Source organism: Leptopilina heterotoma, unplaced genomic scaffold (assembly GCF_015476425.1).
Source record: "Leptopilina heterotoma isolate Lh14 unplaced genomic scaffold, ASM1547642v1 Lhet_142, whole genome shotgun sequence".
In the NCBI taxonomy this organism is placed as follows: domain Eukaryota; kingdom Metazoa; phylum Arthropoda; class Insecta; order Hymenoptera; family Figitidae; genus Leptopilina; species Leptopilina heterotoma.
The window spans coordinates 1,429,584-1,453,018 of NW_025110861.1; the positions used below are offsets into that span (position 1 = coordinate 1,429,584).

The window sequence follows — 23,435 nt, forward strand, 5'->3', positions numbered from 1 at the left end:
TACTAAAAATAATATTACCGACTGTACATAATATAACCGATTGCCAATAATATAGTACTGACAGTAAATAAAAATACCAACTAACAATAATTGTACAACTGTCGATAAAAAAGAATTTTAGATAACATCCGTAAGTAATGAAATAAAATTTTAAAAGCAAGAAAACAGTCGCGATAGATTTATCAAAACTATTCCTCCAATATGAGACCTGCGCTTAGTGGAGAAGAACGGTATCGAGCCAGACAGCTGGCTCGTTCATATTCCGTACACTGAGGTCTTGCTCCTCTTTTACACTGACAGTCGTGTCTGAATTGAACGACGGGAAACTTGTTATAATACGGTGATAAGTGAAAGTTTGCGTGACTAACTCTTTCAGTATCAGAAAACTTTGAGGCAAATTATAAAGGATGCGATAACCAGACGTTTTTTTAGTTGTGAGGCCGGTGATCCTGTGACGCCGGTAAGAAAATTAGGATTGAAAATATTCCCCCCCCCCCTCTCTCTCTCACTTTATTGCGAATGATTATTCCGAACATATTACAGCTTTCACATGTTGGACGAAGAAAACTTTATGAATTTTGTTTTCTTATTATTCTAGAAAATAAAATTAAAAATTTTATTTTTAATACATACCTATTAATTTGTTTTTTAAATATCTTCTTTCCAAATTCGTAGAGAATCATTGAAGTTGTAATACTTGACAGAATAATAAAGAAGAAAAACATCCAATCGAAAAATTTTTTTTTTAGATTATCAACAATATAATAAACAGAAGTTTAAGTATAAAGATATAATTTTTGTTTTATAATATTTATAAATAAATAAAGTTTAAATAAATATTTAATTGTTTTATAATTTTTATAATATTCACCTACTTTACTTTTCGCCTCGCTTCTCGCTATATTATGTCAATTAAAATACTGTTTTCCAAGATAAAATTTTTTAAAATGCATCATACCTTCAAATGCACTTATATTAAAAAAATGATTATCTAGAGCAACATACTTTTGGTCTGAATCAATTTTTTTAAATAAAATTCTGTTAGTTGATTGCATATCTAAAACAGTGAATTTACTTTAAAGAATAATTTTTTTTTTGTTTAAAACTTTAAGTTTTAAGTACATTTTTTGCACAATCGTATTTGAAATAAAAAATTAGTCTTAATTAAAAATTTCCTATATTACGTTTCCAAAGCCATTGTGTCAATTTGATGTTTTATATTGCAATAATTTGTTTGTCGTTATAACTCATTGTGATAGACGAATTGCAAAAAAAAAACTAGTCACTTTTTATGCTTTGACCACATGAAACAGTGGAATATTTAACAGCACCTGTCGTAAAGCATGAAAGAAATACAAATGATAACAATAATGATTATCCAAGCTAATAATCTAGCACAAAAAAAAATTTTGCATTTACAACAACAAAACCTAATGGAATGGGCGAAAAGAATAAAAAAACATTTTCTGAAAATATAAACTGTTTGGAAAATAAATATCCATCATAAAATACGTATTTATATATTAAAAAGGATATTGATTTTTCTGAGAGTTAATCTAAGTAATAATTCATATTTTTCTAACTATATATTAATTCACTGAAAGTGTTACTGATACTGAATTTAAATTTTTATTTTTTTTTTAATAATAACAAGAAGTCCTTTTGTATAGTTTTTTATTTCTCAAATTTTCTTTTCTTAAGGGGAAGATACATTGATATTTTCTACTTAGAAAATAATGTAAATATTCCACAAAATTATTTTTTATGTTATTTTCTGTGAGGAATTCAATGATCAAAATATAAAGTAGGTCAGAAAATATTTTGATTACTGACCCACTTTGAATTTTTATTTTAGTTAAAAATTGGTAGATTTTGAAATTCATGAGTAATTTTGTAGAATATGTTTTTTAAACCACAAATTGATTTTCATAATTTTTGAAGCATTATTTATTTATTTTAAATAAAAATCTTTGCTTTTAGTCTGAAAATGCTAAAAACTAACATTATTATTATTCAATTTTTCTATATGAAAATCCATTTGTTAATTTTTCTAACTAATTTCAGATTATAATTTTTATACATGAAAAATAAAACAATATTTTTAAAATATGATAAAATTATGACCTGAAATTAGTTAGAAAAATAAACAAATGAATATTGCAAATAAAAAAATTGAATAATAATATTTTTAAGTATTTTCAGCCTAAAAACAAAAATTTGTTTTCAAAATGCTTCAAAAATGATGAAAATCAGTTTTTTACGCATGAATTTCAAAATCTACAAATTTTTAAGTAACATAAAAATTTAAAAATGGTAAAAATATTTTCTGAACGATTTTATTTTTTGATCATTGAATTCCTTACAAACAATTACCTTAAAAATCATTTTGTGAAATATTTACATTATTTTCTTGACATAATTAGAAATATTGGTGTACCTTCCTCTTTATTATTAATTATTATCCGTTGTTGTTTGGAAATTATAAATCCGTTAAAATTAGTATTAGGAAAACAAAAAATTTGTGAAGCAAAAAATTATTCAAAGTAGAAATTTATTAAAGAAATAAATATACAGAACATTATTTGTAATTTTCATAGTTAGGTATAGAATTGTCAATCGAGAAAATTATATACTTTATAAAAGAAACGATAGCTAGAAAACATTTTTATACAAAAAGTCAATTCGAATAAAAAATATTAGTAAAAAAGGTTATTATATAACAAAAAAATGATAATTATGTACTTAATTATTTAGAAAAATAAAAATTATGAAAAATATGTTAATCTGCTAAAATAATAATTATGGGAAGCGATAAGAAGAATTATCATTTCGAAATTTAAATTTAGAAAAATTATAGTAATTTAGGAAAAATAGTAAATATTATAAAAGACAATTTATCAGGAACAAGGAATATTTTAAAAAATATTAATACCTTAAAATTGTAATATGTTTATGAAAAACAATTCGATAAAAGAATTTTCATAAGAAATGAGAGTTTGGTCAATTTTAATGTTCCCTAATAGGAATGGATATTCAAGGATATCCTACAGGCGAGCGTCCTAGTCATATCTGGAAATTAAGATGGACGTCGTTGGGACATTTTACTTTTTTGAATTAATAAATTTCACTAAAAATTTATTACTAATTTAATTTATAATTATTATTATAATTAATTTCTACTAATTTATTAATAAAAACTAATTCAAAAGAAAAAAGTCAGTTACTAATTCAAATTAGTAAATATTTTTCCCTTCAAAGACAAAAATACTTATATATAATATGAAAAATATTCAATTTTGAACTATGACAAAAATTCAAAATGGCGGATCCAATATGGCGGAAAAAATTTCTAAATTTAGTCACATTTACTTAAAACTTGTTACTTGGGGTTTTTTCTATTAGCTAATTACGCACCATATTGGATCCGCCATTTTGGATTTTTTTAAATCTGACTTCAGATTCGTAATCAGCGACCACAAAAACCCTCGAGTAACAAGTTTTAAGCGAATGCGGTCAAATTTAAAAGTTCTGAAACAATTTTTTTTGTTGGCATTTATTAATAGCGCTATATTGTCTAATAAAAAATTTTAATTAAAAAAAGCCATGAAGAAAGTAACTGCATATACCAAGCTGTAATATTTTAAACAGAATGATCTTTTATTTTTAAACCCTTTTTGGACAGAGGGGGGGGGGTCCGTTTTGCAGAGAATGACCCATAAATTTTCAGGTTTTAAAATATTTTTGTCGTTAGCCATGGTTTGCTAGATTTTAACCATGTTTAAAATATATAAATTTTCAGATTTTAAAATATTTTTGTAGTTCGCCATGGATGGTTTTCTAAATTGTGACCATAGTCAAAATACATAAATTTTTAGATATAGACTATATCTATGATTTAATAGATTTTCGGACGTTATCAAAATGTGGATTTTTTGGAAGGTTTTAAAATATTCTTTTCGTTGGAAATGGTTCACTAGATTTTGACCATAGTTAAAATATAAAAATTTAAGATTTAAACCATAGTTAAAATATAAAAATTTAAGACTTAAACCATAGAAGCCATCGCCCTTATGGTTTGTGATATTTTAGCAGCGATACATATTATTAATTTGTAGTATGAGAAACGGTCATAATAATAGCAATGGTGTTTTAATTGTTGGTCAACGTTCCAAAGTATGGCTTGTTTAATTTGGCTAAAAATAGAAAATTCTATAGCTAACTATGGCCAAAGGGCCAAAGTTAGCTAAAATTTACTATTTTCTATTGAGTGAAATACAAAAGCATAATGGGGCGCATGATTATTCCCCAAATGTCATTTTTGCGAAATGTCATTTTTGCGAACTGCACTTTTGCGAAAAGTCATTTTTCCGAAATGTCATTTTTGCGAAATGTCATTTTTGCGAAAAGTCATTTTTACGAAAAGTCATTTTTACGAATTGTCATTTTTGCGAAAAGCCATTCTTGCGAAATGTCATTTTTGCGAAAAGTCATTTTTACGAAAAGTCATTTTTACGAATTGTCATTTTTGCGAAAAGCCATTCTTGCGAAATGTCATTTTTGCGAAAAGCCGTTTTTGCGAAATGTCATTTTTGCGAAATGTCATTTTTACGAAAAGTCATATCAGCGAAAAGCAAATTTTGCGAAATGTCATTTTTACGAATTGTCATTTTTGCGAAATGTCACTTTTGCGAATCGCCATTTTTACGAATTGTCACTTTTGCGAATCGACATTTTTACGAAATGTCATTTTTACGAATTGTAATTTTTTCGAAATATCATTTTTGCGAAAAGTAATTTTTGCGAAATGTCATTTTTACGAAAAGTTATTTTTGCGACAAGTCATTTTTGCGAAATGGCATTTTTACGAATTGTCATTGTTGCGAAAAGCCGTTTTTGCGAAATGTCATTTTTGCGAAATGTCATTTTTACGAAAAGCTATTTTTGCGAAATGTCATTTTTGCGAAATGTCATTTTTACGAATTGTCATTTTTGCGAAAAGTCATTTTTACGAAATGTCATTTTTGCGAAAAGTCAATTTTGCCAAATGTCATTTTTACGAATTGTCATTTTTGCGAAAAATACAATAGTGAATCTATATATACTACTAGTTTACTATTGTATTTTTCGCAAAAATGACATTTCGCAAAAGTGACAATTCGTAAAAATGACATTTCGCAAAATTGACTTTTCGCAAAAATGACATTTCGTAAAAATGACTTTTCGCAAAAATGACAATTCGTAAAAATGACATTTCGCAAAATTGACTTTTCGCTAAAATGACTTTTCGTAAAAATGGCTTTTCGCAAAAATGACATTTCGCAAAAACGGCTTTTCGCAACAATGACAATTCGTAAAAATGCCATTTCGCAAAAATGACTTTTCGCATAAATAACTTTTCGTAAAAATGACATTTCGCAAAAATGACTTTTCGCAAAAATGATATTTCGCAAAAATTACAATTCGTAAAAATGACATTTCGTAAGAATGTCGATTCGCAAAAGTGACAATTCGTAAAAATGGCGATTCGTAAAAGTGACATTTCGCAAAAATGACAATTCGTAAAAATGACATTTCGCAAAATTTGCTTTTCGCAAAAATGACTTTTCGTAAAAATGACTTTTCGCAAAAATGACAATTCGTAAAAATGACATTTCGCAAAATTGACTTTTTGCTGATATGACTTTTCGTAAAAATGACATTTCGCAAAAACGGCTTTTCGCAAAAATGACATTTCGCAAGAATGGCTTTTCGCAAAAATGACAATTCGTAAAAGTGACTTTTCGTAAAAATGACTTTTCGCAAAAATGACATTTCGCAAAAATGACATTTCGGAAAAATGACATTTCGCAAAAGTGCAGTTCGCAAAAATGACATTTCGCAAAATTGACATTTGGGGAATAATCATGCGCCCCAAGCATAATTATTAGATATGATAATTAGTATAATGGTACAATAATGAAAATTTACAATTCTATAGTATTTAAATTAATGTGATTATTAGTTTTGAAAAGATAAGAAGTTTTAGAAATGATAATTTGGATGAGGTGTGGTTATACATTCAGGTGGCTTATACGAGCTATAGTTTATTTATCTTAGTTCTAGGTCAAAGCCGTAGATTATTAAGAGACAAACCTAACCCAAAAATGAGCTCATAGGTTGTCGCCTTGCAGACTCCCTTCAGATAAGAACTACTGTATACATATCATAATTTTAAATCAAACGTAAATTAAGAGACGAACATAACCTTAAAATAAGGTCAAATGTCGTCGCCCTAGAGACACCCTTCACATATAAGAGCTATTATGGTATATTTATCATAACTCTAGGTCAAACGTATATGTCAAGAGGCGAGCATTTCTCATTTAGTTATTAATAAAACCTAACGGTTATAAATTTATATAAATTTTTATAATTTAATAAATAAAAGCAGAATTCAGTGTTAAAATAAAACCAAAAATGATGATTTATTTACCAAATTGCGTATAGATTGACACCCTTATTAAGACACCATCTTATGATGTCTTAATAAACTTTGATCATTATTCTATTAATTAAAATTTATTTTTATTATTTATTATTCTATTAATGAAAATGTCAAAAGAACATAACTCTAACCCAGAAGTCTTGTATTTTTAATTAAAGAGTATAAAAGTAAATGTGATAATTTTTCTTTTATTCTTAATACCTATTTCGCTTTTCCCTTTCAGAAAACATTCATTCGAAAAGTAAGATTAATCACTTTAGCTTTAATAGAATACTTTTCATAATTTTCATAAGTAAAACTTATCTTCTGTAAAAGAAGTTTTTCCCTAACAGACCTAATTTCCTAATGTAAATAAATCGCATTTTCTTCAGTGGCAAGTTGTATTGACCATAAGTTTTAAGGTTTCATTCAACCCTAGGTTAGTAGCGACTTCTAATATTCAACATTTAAACACATAGTTTTATGAACATCTTACACTGAAAAAAATAGGCTATATAACATGTTAATTTTAGATGCTCAAGAAATATTGAAGAAAAACAAATTAAAAAATAACTGATAACAAAATAATTAATTTAATTGACACCAGAGATAGAGATCTATTTGTAGGTTGTGGCGAAAGTTACAATCAAACGACATTGATTGAAGATTGGATTCAGAGCTGTAGGTTTGAAATTTTTGGCTACATGAAAACTGCACTGAATTCCATGATAAATGTTCAAAATACGACTAGAAAAAGAAAAAAGTAATGTGAATGATTAAAAATTTAGTTAAAGCTAAAAGCCAAAAATTATAAGTATATTAGTCATCTCTCAAATTCACGTTTTAAAAAATGTAAATTTTTCTATTGTTTCAATGAAAGTATTTTATATTTTATTTTATATAATATAACCTATAGATTATCTTTTTCGTGCTCCCGGGAAACCTAGCGATTGGATTTTGTTGAAATTTGTTACTCAGGGATTTTTGGGGTCGCTAATTACGAATCTGAAGTAAGATTTACAAAAATTTTGAAAATTCAAAATGTCGGATCCAATATGGCGGACATTTTTTTTCAAAATTGCTCAAATTTGCATAAAACTTGTTACTCGGGGGTTTTCGGGGTCGCTGATTCCGAATCTGAAGTCAGATTTTAAAAAAATATATAGAAATGTGAAAAATTTAACCTAAAATATTGGATTTTTCATAATTTTCGGTGATTTTAATCATTTGTAGGTATCTTTTTTTAATTTATAAACTTTTTAGAAAAATGTAATTAAAATGCGGTCAATTTTGACATTTCAGTGTTAAAGTTTTAAAATAAATTTTTATCTTCTATTTTGGATATATTTACATATAATCTACTTAAATACAAGTAAATTAGCTCATTTTGAACAACCATCAATCAAACAATTTGTATTATCAAAATTATTTCCATGCTTTGTTATTAAATTTTCATAACTGTCAAACTAACCTTATCTTTCTGTGCACTTCAACTTAAAAATGAAAATTCTTAGTTCAATTCAAAACAATTTTGATAATAACTCTCAAAAATGAATTCTACAGATATTAAACATCATTTCTACAAATTATGAGATTTTTCTAAAAATAAGCCGCAACTACTTTAGGTAAAGTATAATGGACTGACCCAGCTTTTTATTTCACAGTATTTTTTACATTTTAAGCGACCTACAAATTTTTATTATTCATTGTATATCAGTTCCCCTTAAACAAATATGAGGTAAAAAATAATTTCTAATTAAAATATATTCAATCATATAGAAATTCTTTGAAATATACCTACCTATATTTATTTTAATTTAAAATTCTCAATGTATAATTTCTGACAAATTAATAATTAATCAAAAATAAATTCTCTCAAGGCCTTCCTGGAAAAATATCATAAAAGAAGTGGTTTTTCGAGTTTCGTTTAATTCTTAAATAGTTGGGATATCGATTTGTGTTTTCTTGGGATTAATTAAAGAGGACCTTATTCTAGTAGAATCTTCTCCTTATTTACAATTAATTTTGCAAATCTCTTTAAATTTTTTTTTAATCTCTTAATTTTTTTATGATCAAATCTTTCGTTTAGCGGATGATAGTTTGGAACTATTCAATTTTTCGGTAATTTAAAATTATTTTTAAATTAAAAATATTTTTGTAAAAAAAAATATAAATAAAAAATAATATATAATATAAATATTTTCGGCTTTTTTGCTTCCAAGTATGCTGGAAAAATTAAAAAATAAATAAATAAAAATCCTCACAGGGCATTATTAGCAGACGCATTGTATTTTTCGGAAATTCAAGATCATTTAAAAAAAACTAACAAAATTAAAAATTTTAAGAGAGCTAGATTTTTGTCCCTGAAAAGTGCTATTCGTCCCATTGTGCAGGGTCGCTTGAAAAAATATCTCCTTTAATAAATGTATTTTGATTTTTTTGTTTTACACGATTCTGATACGATTTACATTCTGTATACTAATAACACCTAGTTCTGGTTCACTTTTTTCATGGAGTAGTGTTAAGGATGTCACAAAGGATATATAACTAAAAAAGTATAAATTAAGCTTTTGTAGTAACGCTCTATGCGGAATTAAGACGAATTCAGAGCAAATCACGCATAATAGTGTGCATGCTATATATGTAATTGTCGCTCATGCGCTTCTATTTTTCTATTTTTTTTATTCATAACTTGGAAGCATTACTCAATCTTGTAACCTATGAAAGATTTTTGAAAATTATTATTTTTAAATAAAAAAAAATTTTCAAATTTTGTTAATTTCATTTATCAGTATAATAAACTTCTTTATTATAATATAAAAAATAGTTTTTTTTGTAGAATATAACATTCAGTAAAAAAAATTTTTATGAAAATGATACCGACTCATTTTCAAAAAAAGTCATAATTAAATTAAGTCATAATAAAACTCTGTAATTCAAAAAATCTTTTATCAAATTCTATATATTGATTTTAAATTTAGACTTCTAATAATAATTGTATTATTTGGTAAAGTTTTTTTTTTAATAATTTCAATAACTTTTATTTTCTGACCTAGGCAATTGTGGAATATTGCCCCATATATACCATCATGTACTCTTATCATATGAATATGGTATCGAATTTTTTTCGGAACAAGAAATATCAACTCTCGTGTATATTACTTTCGTAATACCTTTTTGTTTACGATCTTCTGTATATACACAGGAAATGTATATAGCTCAGACTGGCGCATATGTATATTCTTATGAGGAGAAGTGGAGGGATACGAAAATGGAAAACGATAACACACTGCGTACAGCATCCAACTATCTTTCTCTTCACTGTTATTTGCTATTTTCATCGAAAATATACGTATATTCCATGCACAATTTGCGTGGGAATTTTGTAGGTGCGCTCCGCATTCTGTCATTATAGTATTTAGTCAGTATATCTTCCTTTCAGTCTTAGGTTAACGTGATTTGTATAATTTGCAACTGTACATCTCAGAGAATCTAAAAAGAAAACAAAATTTTCATCTGTTGCTTATTATTTACCACAAAACTTATTTAAATAACTTTCGAAAGATTTAATTTGTAGTGCGACAATAAAAAAATTTAGCTCGTAATTTTTAGATAATAATTTATCCAAAAATTACGAGGTAAATTATTTATCACGTATTATCTTAATAGCATAATAGCATACTTTTTTTAATTGATAATGTTTACTGCCAAAAAGTTTTGTTTAACATATTCTTATCTACCGATAATGATAATAATCTGCGCTAGTGATTATCCGATGCTTCTTATAAGGACTTAAATTGATACTACAAACGAGTTATATTTTAAATATTTAAACTCTCAAGTGATAATTTTCAAGTCAATCTGATGATTTTTCAAAAAAACTTCTCCGCCATATTGGATCCGCCATTTTGAATTTTTGAAAACCGAAATAAGATACGTAATCATCGATCCCCTAAAATCCTCAAGTGACGATTTTCAAGTAAATCCAATGATTTTTTACAAAAAAGTCCGCTATTTGAAATTTCTGAAAATCGACCTGAAATTCATGATCATCGGCCTCAAAAACCCTTGAGTGATAATTTTCAAGTAAATCTAATGATTTTTTTACAAAACCCGTCCGCCATATTGGATCCGCCATTTTGAATTTTTGAAAACCGATATAAGATTCGTAATCATCGATCCACTAAAATCGTCAAGTGATAATTTTCAAGTGAATCCAATAATTATTTACAAAATTCGTCCGCTATTTAAAATTTTTGCAAACCGACTTCAAATTCGCAATTAGTAACCTCAAAAACTCTCAAGTGATAATTTTCAAGTCAATCTGATGATTTTTCAAAAAAACTTCTCCGCCATATTGGATCCGCCATTTTGAATTTTTGAAAACCGATATAAGATTCGTAATCATCGAACCCCTAAAATCCTCAAGTGATGATTTTCAAGTGAATCCAATAATTTTTTACAAGAAAAGTCAGCCAATTTAAATTTTTGAAAATCGACTTAAAATTCATGATCAGCGACCCTATGAACCCCAAAGTAACTAGTTTTAACTGAATTCAAAGAATATTTAGTAAATTTGTCCCAGGTCATGCGGTGTGGTTCGAGTGTCCAAACTGAAAGAGTCTAGCTATTAATTATACTAGCCAGAATTCTCAAAGTAATCACGAATAATAATTTATATTGTATTCGTTAAAAATTGTTATAATAATATTTAAAGGAGAAGAATTTAATCGGTATTTTGAATGATAATAAAATATAACTGTAAATATTATTGCACTATATTGTTTATGCCATCAGACGCTATTTAAAGAATATATTCATAAAATTGTGCTCGTAAGTGTCATATTTTAGAAGTCACTAACAACGAAAAGATATAAAAAACCAAAAACTTATTGTCAAGTTACAATAAAAGTCTTTTCCGATTATTTTTGGATATTTTACATATTTTGAAACTGAACTTAATGGTTATATACATCTTTCTAACTTTAAAAGCAAAAATTAGTAAAATAAAGTAAGGAAATTTATTGTTATTTACAATTTTATTAATTTCTCAATTGTTATTGTTAAAAGGAATGTGTAATGTTAACGTCATAAATTGTTTTTACAGATTAAAAGTATATTGGAAATCGAAAGATTGTTGCGTTTTTATTAGTCTTTTTCCGTGAAACACGGGCGTTTCTTTGACCCAAAAGTAACTTTGTCGAGCACACTGAATCATGTCAACCGATGCGGCAGTGAAGGTGACAAAACAAACATAATCCACAAAATAGTGAGAGCTTACTGCTTTTCCATTAATTCCAGATGAGTGATTTCATGTCGACGAAGTGAAAATATAACACTGTTCTTGTAGCAAGAGAAAAAAAAATATAGATGTTTCAGACTGATTTTTGGACTATACACTGACAAAGAAATGTTGAGCAAATATACAAACGTATAGTTGTACTGTCAATAATTATATATTATCCTAGTATATTTATGGCATATTCGTTGACAATACAATATATTTTTATCAGTACAATAAATATTCAAAATAAAATCACAGTTTATCAGAATCCAATAAACAGTTTTTTTTAATAGATAAAATATTTACAATACGACAAAGTAAAACCGAAAAGTTGCTTTGAACAGCAGTAAAAAAACGGCTGACTGATTAAAACGAAGCTTTTTAGTCCCTTTGGTGTTAGGCTTACTCGATATCAATCATATCAAGATTCGTAAAATGTTTTAAGAACACTATGTTCATAGCAGTTCACAGGCTGTTGACCATTTCACAAAAACATGCATGAAATTATCTTTTGAAAAATATCTTTGTGTTTGAACAGTGTTACTATAAACACGGATCGCAGACACTATTATAAATTAAACTCAACACAGAGAACACGTAAAGTTAGCTTTATGTGACAAGAGTGCACAATGCTTCCAGTTCTGCAGGCACTTTGTTATCGGGGTTATCTAGGAAAAGCTTCATGTCAGTTGCCCTGCGAGAGCGAGAGAAACGAACTTTCGTGAATTCTATAATTCCCTACTAAAGTAGTATGTCCCTAAGATGTCCATGGAATACTTAGTATGTCCTAAGAATATTTATCCAAATTTTCCCGGATCAATGATTATCCCTAAGGCATCTATGGGACATTCTTCCTGAACTGACAGAAAAATTCTTGGATTTCCTTTATACTTTAGAAATATGCTACCCTAGTAGATACTAGTTAATAAACAAGTTTATAAGTCCAACTCTTACCCCTGTCAAGAGGGACCTTACCGAGAGGTCTCTCAGAATTAATCAGTAAAATAAATTTATCACTGTCTATTACAATGTTCTAAATAAATTTTTCTGATTATGTTTTCAGCAGCAACAGAAAACAACACTTAAGCTGGCTAAGTTGTAAGGAGACCCCTAAAAAATGACAAAGAGATTTGAGTTCAACTGGCAAATCGAGGTTCCAGAGTCTCTGCGAAATGGGTGCATTTTCGATAGATGGACAGAGGAAAAGGATAATTCGGAAATCGAATTGAACTGTATGTTTAAGGTTGATGAATATGGGTTTTTCATTTACTGGCAAAGCGAAGGAAAAGTAAGTAACATCATCTATCTATGATTTACTTTATCTCTTATTTACCTGAGAATAACCTAATCTTTAAATCTTAAATAATTCAAAGTATTCGGATATTCAGGATATATTTTTGTTTGTAGTCGGGAGTGGAAAATCTGTGAATTCAGATATCTGGATAAAGATTCCAGCTTATGTGGGTATGACCGCTCTTGTTCTGGTCGACCCACGAAAAAACACTCCCGTCTTAATCTGGACTATTCTTTAACCCACGGAACTACCTTTCGGCTTCAAACTTCGCAGATGAATGGTCCCATATAGTCGCTGACGCGATTCTTCTTTGCCGCTCTTGTTCTGGCCTTATTTTCTCCTTGTTCTTGACAAAGCCTGCTTTGCTTCCTCTAGGGCAGTTCTGAAGACTCTGCATCTTCCTGATCCAGCGACATGTTGGATATTTTCCTTTTCGTAAACTTCGCCTGGCATAAGAAGCAATATGGGCTCTTCTTACAATCTGCTAACTTATGGACGGTTTCTCCGCACTTGAACCAATCACCTAACCTATCTATTGCTTGGAAGTCTCTACCTATGTGGCCATAGTCAAGGCACCTATGACACTTTGTGACCATAACTCTTCTACTAATTTCGCAGTACACAAAACCAGTCTCAACGTGCCCTCTTTTCTCCAGTTTGTTAGCTTTCTCTTGGCTGGTGATCACGACAGCAAGCTTATTTGATCGCCGAACTGTGACTTTTTTGCTTCCAGATGGTACCGTAGATATATCTAGGACCTTCTTGACGTCTTTCTGTTCCGTATGGATGTCCATGTCGCGGACTTCCAGCATAGTCTGCCGATCCGACATCTGCATCTTACCTAAGTCACCGATTACCTTTGTCATCTCTTCAGTAAATGACCTCTTGTTTGAAGACCCTCCAATTTTAATAAGGAGATCTCACTGCTTAGTGGGTTTTGATATCACAACCCTTGCTTCACTAGCCTTCAGGTCTGCCTCTTCCCGAACCTTCCGCAGCACTGTGTCGAATGACGTTCCTTAATGCTCTTCTTCTGATCCTCTTCTCTCCACCTTGTCCACGATAATCTGTGGTACTTCCAACGCGTTGTTGCCCTCCTGCATCCTTGAGCCACTGGCCATCGTTTTAACCGTTTGACTATCGGAACCAATTAGGGATTTAGCCGAAGCATTACCTCGCAGGTACTTTTCCATCTTTTTACAATCGCTCGATGTTTGTCCCGTGTCGAGGGACAATCGGGCCTTAACAGGGTACTACCATCTGGCCAAGATGGACCCTGAATCGACTCCGTTAGTTACATAGACGTTATAGCATTGCCAAAGCATTGATGCGACGTCCATGATATCCAAGAGCACATGAAAGTTATACGTTCGGACGTGAAGGTCGATGTAACCACAAAAGACAATACCCTAGGTGCCGGATATCTTAAAGATGTCCGTAGGATATCCCGAATATCCGAATGTTGTTAGGGTTGTTAGGGTAATTTGAAAAAATATAAATAACTCAAGTTATTTTAGAATATTATTATTTTGTTAACTTTTTATTTTAGGATGGGGATGTTCTTGAATTATGTCAAGTAAGCGATATACGAGCTGGAGGCGTACCCAAGGTAAGAAAAATATTCTTCATTTAATTCTTCTTTTAAGGAAACTTTGAAAATCACGCTAAAAGTTTTTCTGTCATAGGAACCAAAATTGTTTGACAAACTTTCTGGAAAACATGGAGAGCAACTGGAAGAGAGAAGTCTAACTATTTGTTCTGGAGTGGACTACACCAACATAAATTATCAACATGTTGTCTGCCCTGATGCTGCTACTGCAAAAGTAATTTATTATTTTTTTGAAATTTAATTTCTTATTCAATGCAAGCAGCAAAATAGTCTGTAAAATATATAACTTATTAGAAGTGTAGTGTACGGTTCAGTAATTTAAATAAAATAAATGTGTAGAAAGCAACTTTTACAATTTACATTTTCACATTAAATTTCAATTCTATAACTTTAAAAACTCCTGAGTAAATATTTTTAGACAAATCGGTGAACTTTTTGACCGATTTCATGATTTGATACATGTAATACTATAAGAATTCTAAAAGAACCCCAATCAATTTATCCATTTTTATATTAATAATTTTTTTATTTTTAAATGTGAAAAATTATATACATTGTTGAATGTTTATTTGTAAGAAAAGATTGCTTTTATTGTAGATGTGGTTGGATGGCATTCGATCGATTACACATAACGTCAAAGCCAACAATGTCTGCCCACTGACGTGCCTAAAAAAACAGTAAGTTTTACAAACAATATTATTCATTTACTTCCTCCTATCTATAATATTCATTCTTCAAATATGTCAAAGGTCACATATATTCTTCTAAAACACAATACTCTTTTTCATTTTCACACAAATATTTACAAGTTAGTTTGCTTGAAATAGTTTAACCTCACATAACAGAATTAGGTTCTTTGAACTCTGAAGAAGAAGTTTTATCATTTAGGGTAAGTCAAGAAGAGATGGATCACTTATTTTTATTTTCTTATTTATGGACGAATTTTTTGCTCCTCATTCATATTTCTTAGAGTCAAAGTTATTAAATATTTAATAAACCTTCTAAAAAGAAATCCTATTCGATTTTTCATTTTCTCAAAACAATTCATCAAAGATACATACCCTTATTTTTCCCTCTTTTAATAGAGTCACAAAATATGTTTCATGAAATTCCAGCTGGATGAGACTCCGAATGCAAGTGGATCCCAATGGTAAAGTTCCTGTAAAGGTAGTGGCAAGAACTTTTGCTTCTGGAAAAACAGAGAAACTTGTCTATCAGTGCCTTTCTGACTTGGGCCTACCTAGTGGGAAGGTATACAAAATTCATTACACAAAAAGCTTCTGTTAAGTTTTTTCTCTCAAGTAATATTTTCTTTATAATAAGAATTTTATTTCTAGAATGACGTCATCGAACCGGACGATTTTACCTTCGACACATTTTACGCACTTTATCACAAAATTTGTCCACGAAATGATATTGAAGAATTATTTCAATCCATGTAAGCATGACAGTCTAATCATTGTTTGTATACATTTCAATTTCTTAAAGAAATTCTTTCGAAAAAGTAATAGCATTTTTTCACAATTTCCAGTATTCATAAAACTAAAATTTTCTTAATATTTTAGCCAAGGAAAGACTTTCATGAGGAAATAATAAGTAAAAATTGTTAACATGCTATTTAATTTATTTAACGCAAAAGTATCATTATATTGGATATGTTAATTAAAATTATTTATTCTGTTTGAAATAATAAAAAACACAAATATTTAAGAAGGAATGTATATATCAGTTTCTTGGAAATAACACTTTGGTTCTTAAGGGGAAAAATTTACAATTTGACGACATTTACATTAATTTCAGAACCCAAGGAAAAGCAGATACTATAAATTTAGATCAGTTAATTACATTCTTAAATGAAAAACAACGTGATCCAACGTTAAACGAGATCCTTTATCCACTGTACGATGAAAAAAGAGCACTGGAAATTATCAATGACTATGAGCCAAACGAGTCTATGAGAAATCAAAGTAGGACTTTGTTCACATTTATCAACTTATTTCCTAATCAAATTTCACGCATAGCTCAAAATGGATACACGAGTTTAAATTGAAAATATTTTACTATTTCCTATTTCATTGGTTGCACGCCATCCTTTCAGAATCTATCACGTCCTTTCAGAAACGATGACAAAAGATGGCTTCATTCGGTACTTAATTTCCGATGAGAATGCACCTGTTTTTTTGGACAGGCTGGATGTCTACATGGACATGGACCAATCGTTGGCACATTATTACATAAATTCCAGTCACAATACATACCTGAGTGGAAGACAGTTTGGCGGCAAAAGCAGTGTTGAAATGTACAGACAAGTTCTACTAGCAGGTTGCAGGTAATAATTAATTTAATGTTTCATCTTTCTATTTTAATATTTTTAGACAGTTTCAGTCACAACATTTGAGAATAATATTGTGTTAATTGTTAACTTAAACTAAAAGTGTAGTCTATTATATAAAGAAAAGAAATCTTCATTTAAACCTTTCAAACTCTTCGAGTTATTCATTCCAAAAATTAAAGTAATTCAACAATACATCTAGGGTAGGACTACTACCTTTTTATGCTCCTCACCACGTTGTGAAATTTGATCAGATTATTAGCCGATTTCTTTCTTTATTCTTTCTTATTTTGGAGTCTTGGATTTATCAAATTTTCAGTATGGATTACCCTCAGTACCCAACCCAATGCTTCTCCGCCTTGAATTCTTTATTATCACAAATAATCGATGTAATGGAATATAAATTTTAAAAAGGAATATTCCATAACAGGCTACATCAAAAACTCAACTATAAGTTGCTGTTTTTTTAAGCACTACTGTTTCGTAATGATATGCTTTTTATGTGCTGAGAATTTGCTCGCCGGATGAAGTCTGGGTTCCCTTCAATATTAATTAGATAATTAATTACCCATAGTTAATGCCGTGAAACGCTATCTAACGAGTTTACTATGATGAAAATATTATAACTTTCTTTTTATGATTTAGAGAAGAGGTTTAGTCATTAAAGAGACGAGAACTAAACCTTTGAAAGAAATAAAATAATAATGATCCAGAATATAATCGAAAAATAATCAGCTGAATTTCAAATACATGTGAGGGGAGATTAAATAAAACACTACTTTAAGTGATGTTAGCTTTATTAAAATAATAATGAGCTTATCAAACCGAAGGTTCAACACAGACTTGTCATCGCCTACATTATCCCTTTACGATTACGTAATAAGGGGGTTTGACGTCATATTCCTATTGCCATTTCTATAAATTTCTATTTTTAATTAAAAATAACACAATTTAGTTCCCTTTTCTGAAAAAGAAAATTAAGTTTTTTAAGAAATATCGATTAGATGTTTGATATCCAAGTCACATACAAAAAGTTTCAGACTTGGGGGATCAGACTACCCTTGTGTTTCTTAATGTGCTGAATAACACGAAACTGAAGTTCATTTTCTAAAGGATGTTCTTTTAACCTCAATAAACGCGTCGGATATAATATAAGGGCAAACATTTTCAAATAATCATGAATTTGTTTAAATTTTCTTACTTTTGACTTTTTGACTTTTATGAAACGACTATACGGACGAGAATGTTAGATTTTCAAAATTTTACGTGATAAATATATAATGTGTTGGACAAATTTTTAAAAAAAATTGTAAGATTTTTATGAAACTTGATATCTAGGGGTTTGTGGGGTCACTGATTATGAATTTTGATGTAGATTTTCAAAAATCGAAATCGCGGACGAGAATTTCATGTTGAATTAGTTTAATATTTAAATTAAATTAACAAAAATTTATTTTTTATTAGATGTGTGGAATTGGATTGCTGGGATGGAAAAGGAGAAGACGAAGAGCCAATAATAACACATGGTAAAGCTATGTGCACAGACATTCTTTTTAAGGAAGTGATATATGCAGTTAGAGACACTGCCTTTGTTACTTCTGAATATCCAGTCATTCTTAGTTTTGAGAATCATTGTGGAAAAGGACAACAATACAAATTGGCCAAATATTGCGATGAAATATTAGGAGATCTTTTACTGAAGGAACCACTTAAAGATTATCCTGTAAGAAATACTAACTTTTGTAAAGTCGTTAATTTCATGGCAAATGAATGAATGTATTATCAAAATTAATTTTCAAATGATTCTAATTAGAAATTATAATATTTCAATTTATAGCTCGAACCAGGAGCTCCTCTGCCACCACCAAGTATGTTAAAACGAAAAATTCTTATTAAAAATAAACGATTAAAGCTAGAAGTGGAAAAACAAGAATTGGAGCTTTTTAAACAAGGACAATTTGTTATTGAGGATGAAATTAAAGAAGATGCTAGTGCTCTACCATTAGTTGCAGGTGTCGTTGAACAACCGGTAAATATGCAAAATTCAGATGCAATTACTGTTACACCATTGAATCATGCGTATATTGCGTCAAGCTCATGTTCATTTTCTAAATTTGTTGACAAAAAAATTTGTAAAAATACTGAGGTTAGTAATTGTAGAGGGACCACGAACAAACCCATGTTGCTCATCAATTATGGTAGAACCAAGTCTCTTAATTCTCCAACTAATAATTTTTTAAGCCGCTGACAATTTTATTTTTATAAGCCGGACCTACCAAGACCCCTGATCACACCATAAACTAACCATAGCTCTTTAATTAGCGAGATTTTTGTGTGCATTCTAGAAATGCCTCTCGTCAAGAGGGTTAAAATAAATGTAAATAAGAATAAATTCAACAATTAACATAAAATAATTTTCCATCAGGAGGAAGTAGTGGATGTAATAAACGTTGGACAATCACAACAACCAATTCAACCTGGTCCAGGTGGTTTAGGAGAAAGTTTAGAATTGGCTGTGCAACAACCTTATACCGGCAGTACTACTAATGTTCATCCTTGGTTATCATCAATGGTAAACTATGCACAGCCCATCAAGTTTCAAGGGTTTGATGTTGCAGAAGGTAAACACATTATTTAATAGGTACATTATTGAATTATACAATAAATATATTATATTTTCATAAAATCCGTTGAATCAGTGACATTTTGAGAACTCAATTTTCTTTGTTTCTTTTTATCAAGATGCATGTCACAAACGCACAAACGATTTAATAAATTCAGAAAGATATAGGACTTCCTTAAAATTGAAACAATTTTAAATTATAAGACAAAAATAAATTATGCTAGAGAATGAAATTAAATTTCATATTTACATATATCAATCCATAACAACTTGCAATTTTATATTTTAGAAAAGAATATTCATTATAACATGTCTTCATTTGCGGAGACTACCGGATTGAATTATTTAAAAACATCAGCAATAGAGTTTGTTAATTACAATAAGCGTCAGATGAGTCGTATTTATCCAAAAGGAACTCGAGCTGATTCTTCCAATTATATGCCACAAGTTAGTAAAATTAAATAGAATTTTATATTAATTTAGTAACACTTGGTCAAATTGTTATAATCAAATTTTTAATCTTTAGGTATTCTGGAACGCTGGATGTCAAATGGTTTCCCTTAACTTTCAAACGGCTGATCTTCCAATGCAGTTAAATCAGGGAAAATTTGAATACAATGGGTCATCCGGATATTTGCTAAAACCTGATTTTATGAGAAGGGCTGATCGGAGTTTTGATCCGTTTGCTGAAAGTCCAGTGGATGGGGTTATTGCCACTCAGTGCAGTGTTCAAGTGAGTAAAAGAATATTTGACATTCAGTTAACAATCAGGTTCATTCAAATTAACAACATTAATTAATTGTGATAACGAGTAGAAATTTGTAATAACTATGCATCGGCATAAGGATTCAAGGAAGCAGAGAGATTTCCCTTTAATATTGTTATCGACTTGCGTGTCTTGAACTTGAGAGTCACTGGAACAAATATTAGTTTATTGTTTAATCAATTTACGGCACAAGTAAAAATAAGTTCGTAACATAATTCAATAGTTTAATTAAACAAACTGGTAACTGGAACATAAGTTCCATTACCCTAAAACAATTAAATTGCAAATTAATTTAGTCAATTGTATCTTAGTGGAAAATGTAATAAGAATAAGTTTATTGACAGGTGATAGCTGGTCAGTTTCTCTCCGATAAGAAGGTAAATACATATGTGGAGGTTGAGATGTATGGTCTGCCAACTGACACGATACGGAAAGAATTTCGTACCAGAGTAGTGCCAGCAAATGGGCTAAATCCCGTGTACAATGAGGAACCATTTCTATTTCGAAAAGTAGTTCTTCCAGATTTGGCAGCTTTACGATTTGCTGTTTACGACGAGTCAAATGGAAAACTTCTTGGTCAACGAATCGTCCCCTTGGACGGCCTTCAAGCTGGTTATCGACATATTGCACTTCGAACTGAAGCTAATTTTCCAATGTCCCTGCCAATGCTTTTTTGCAATATTGAAATCAAAATATATGTTCCTGATGGTTTTCAAGGTTTGGACCATTTTTTTATATCAAAGTTTTAAATATACACAAATCATGTATTAATTTTGTAAACGCAAAGTATACAAAATTGTATTCAAGTTACGAATCTGTTTTATTCAAAAATGTATTTTTTAGAATTTATGGACGCATTGACAGCACCAAAAGAATTTCAAAATACAGAGAGCTTGGCACAGACGAGAATGCGTGGTCTTGGAATTGAAGAGAGCGATAGAACAGCCCAAGGAGATTCTATGCAAACTCGTCAAAGGGAAGCTGCTAAACCTAGAGGTAAATTCTCTTTTAGAAAACTATTTCATTTTCCTACGATTTTCTTCATACTTTCTTCAAAATTAATATCAATAATGATTTTCTTATCTCATTAAATAAATTTTTTTCAAATAAAATTCCAGAGGAAATTAAATTCGAACCTATCACAATGGTAGTTCTCAGACAGGAAAAAGGATTTCAAAAAGTTTTGAGGAAACAACAGAAGGAAATTGATTCTCTTAGAAAGCGACAGCAAAAGGAAAAGTTATCAGTACAAAAACAACAATGCGCTGCAATTGAGAAAATCATTAAAGGAAAAAAGTAAATAATCTTAGTTTGTTTCAATCAAACTTAAATTATTATTCCATTTTAGTTTTTAATATGAAAAGGGAAATAAAAAAAAATATGTCCACAGTAAAGCGGAATTATCAAGGGATCCGATTGTTCGCCAAGCAGTTTCTGACCAAACAACACAATGGTCTAAATTGGCAGAAAGACAGAGACGTGAGGAGCGTGAATTAATGCAAAATCATGTTGAGGAAAGAAGAACGATGTTACGGAAACTTTGTTCATCAGCTCAAGTCGTCCAGCAGAAACAACTCGTTGCTCGTCACGAACGTGAGATAAAAGAAATGAACGCAAAACAGGCAAGACTCTCTGTTGAAAGCATGCGAGAGGTTATGAATGACAAGACCCTAAAATCGAGAGGCATTAAAGAAGGAAGACTCAGGGAAAAGCAACAAAATAACACCAAAAAATTTATGGAAGAGCGAAAAATTGCGCAAATGGTCCAAAATCGAGAGAAAGAGAAACTTCGCGACATTCATGAGAAGCAACTCGATGAATTACAGAAAGAAATGAATGGGGTTCGTATTCCTTAATCATTTTTAAATTACAACAAAGGAATGAGTTCCTAAGACTCAAAACACTAAATAAAATTTGTTTTTTAATTCTTTCAGATCCTGGATATGTACAAGAATGAAGAAATGGAATATGAGCTGGGATCAAAATCGGAATTTTGTGCGTAAATTTTCAGAGTGGTATAAATGTCTTGTGGAAATATTCTTAAAATAGTTTATTAAAGTAATTATTGGAATTGGGATCAAATCTCGACCGTTAGCTACAAAAGAAAAAAAAATTCGACTAAACGTTGAAACTAGTAATTCATCTGTTACTTGATATTTTTTATAAGCTTCATTCTTTCTATGATAGTTGTGCCAGTAATTAAATTTAAGGATAACGATTAAAGTGATCTAGTCAAGTGTTTTTACTCATAGCCAAAGAAAAAGAAAAATTAAACGAACTAATATGTAGATAAATCATTTATTTCTAAAGTATATAAAGATTCTTTGTTGAGATATATAAATCTTTTAATTTTTTTCACAAAACCTCAAAATTTCATATCTGTGAATAATGGTCTAGTTGATCATCATGAAGCTGAAGATGAAGAATAATATTCCCTGTGCAAGAGTCAAGTGAACGATGACATTTCATATCAAATGGTGACTGTCAGTTGGTAATACTTGAGAAATTTTGCCCTGAAGATAAAACAGTTAATTATAAAACTAGTGTTTTTTTAATTTGTTGGAAAAAATATTCTAAATTTTTTTAAATTACTAAACTGTTCTACCTACTACATTTATTTTTTCATATAAAATACCAAAACTATTTAATTTTTTAAATAAATTTGTTTAAGTAAAATTTATTTTTGAAAAACAAAATTATTTTAAATTAAGGCAGTAAATAATCTGTTGAAACATTCAATCTTTATTTCTGATGCACGTGTCTTTTGGCGCAATAAATTCTTGCAATCATATTAAACTTTCAGAACTGAAATATTAAAAAAATAACATTTTTGTAAGAAAATAGTTCTAAAAATATTTACGAAACATTTTTAAAATGCAAATAAATTATTTCTATTTAGGGTATTGGCAACAAAATAGCACCAAATTTTCAAGAAATTTTTATTTATTGCAAAATATTTATAATTATTCAACTATGTAATATGATTACTAAAAATGTTCAGGACAATTAAAATAATTCGAATTCAGCGCCCATAAAAACCCTTGAGTATGCATTTTCAAAAGAA

General features: G+C 29.5%; 1 protein-coding gene across 2 annotated transcripts; it reads left to right on the plus strand.

The window, feature by feature from the left end:
* Positions 1-219: 219 nt before the first annotated feature.
* LOC122498130 (1-phosphatidylinositol 4,5-bisphosphate phosphodiesterase-like) lies at positions 220-22,712 on the plus strand. 2 transcript variants are annotated; one of them, XM_043605727.1, is made up of 19 exons: positions 220-460; positions 12,811-13,035; positions 14,591-14,650; positions 14,727-14,864; positions 15,248-15,327; positions 15,766-15,901; positions 15,988-16,088; positions 16,451-16,617; positions 16,769-16,979; positions 18,447-18,705; positions 18,820-19,011; positions 19,408-19,603; positions 19,895-20,052; positions 20,132-20,338; positions 20,716-21,088; positions 21,215-21,367; positions 21,490-21,667; positions 21,762-22,212; positions 22,306-22,712. In XM_043605727.1, exons 2-19 carry the CDS (start codon positions 12,865-12,867, stop codon positions 22,372-22,374), a joined length of 3,300 nt encoding a protein of 1,099 aa, XP_043461662.1. In that variant the 5' UTR covers positions 220-460; positions 12,811-12,864; the 3' UTR covers positions 22,375-22,712. The 2 variants fall into 2 exon arrangements, with proteins under 2 accessions (XP_043461662.1, XP_043461663.1); XM_043605728.1 differs by having other exon boundaries at positions 12,814-13,035.
* Positions 22,713-23,435: the final 723 nt, after the last annotated feature.

Excerpts from the sequence above, each read along its gene's own strand:
- LOC122498130 (XM_043605727.1), top strand. The coding sequence starts at position 12,865 with ATGACAAAGAGATTTGAGTTCAACTGGCAAATCGAGGTTCCAGAGTCT. Across the intron at positions 13,036-14,590 it reads ACTGGCAAAGCGAAGGAAAA|GATGGGGATGTTCTTGAATT; the intron begins GTAAGTAACATC and ends TTTTTATTTTAG. Across the intron at positions 15,328-15,765 it reads CTGACGTGCCTAAAAAAACA|CTGGATGAGACTCCGAATGC; the intron begins GTAAGTTTTACA and ends ATGAAATTCCAG.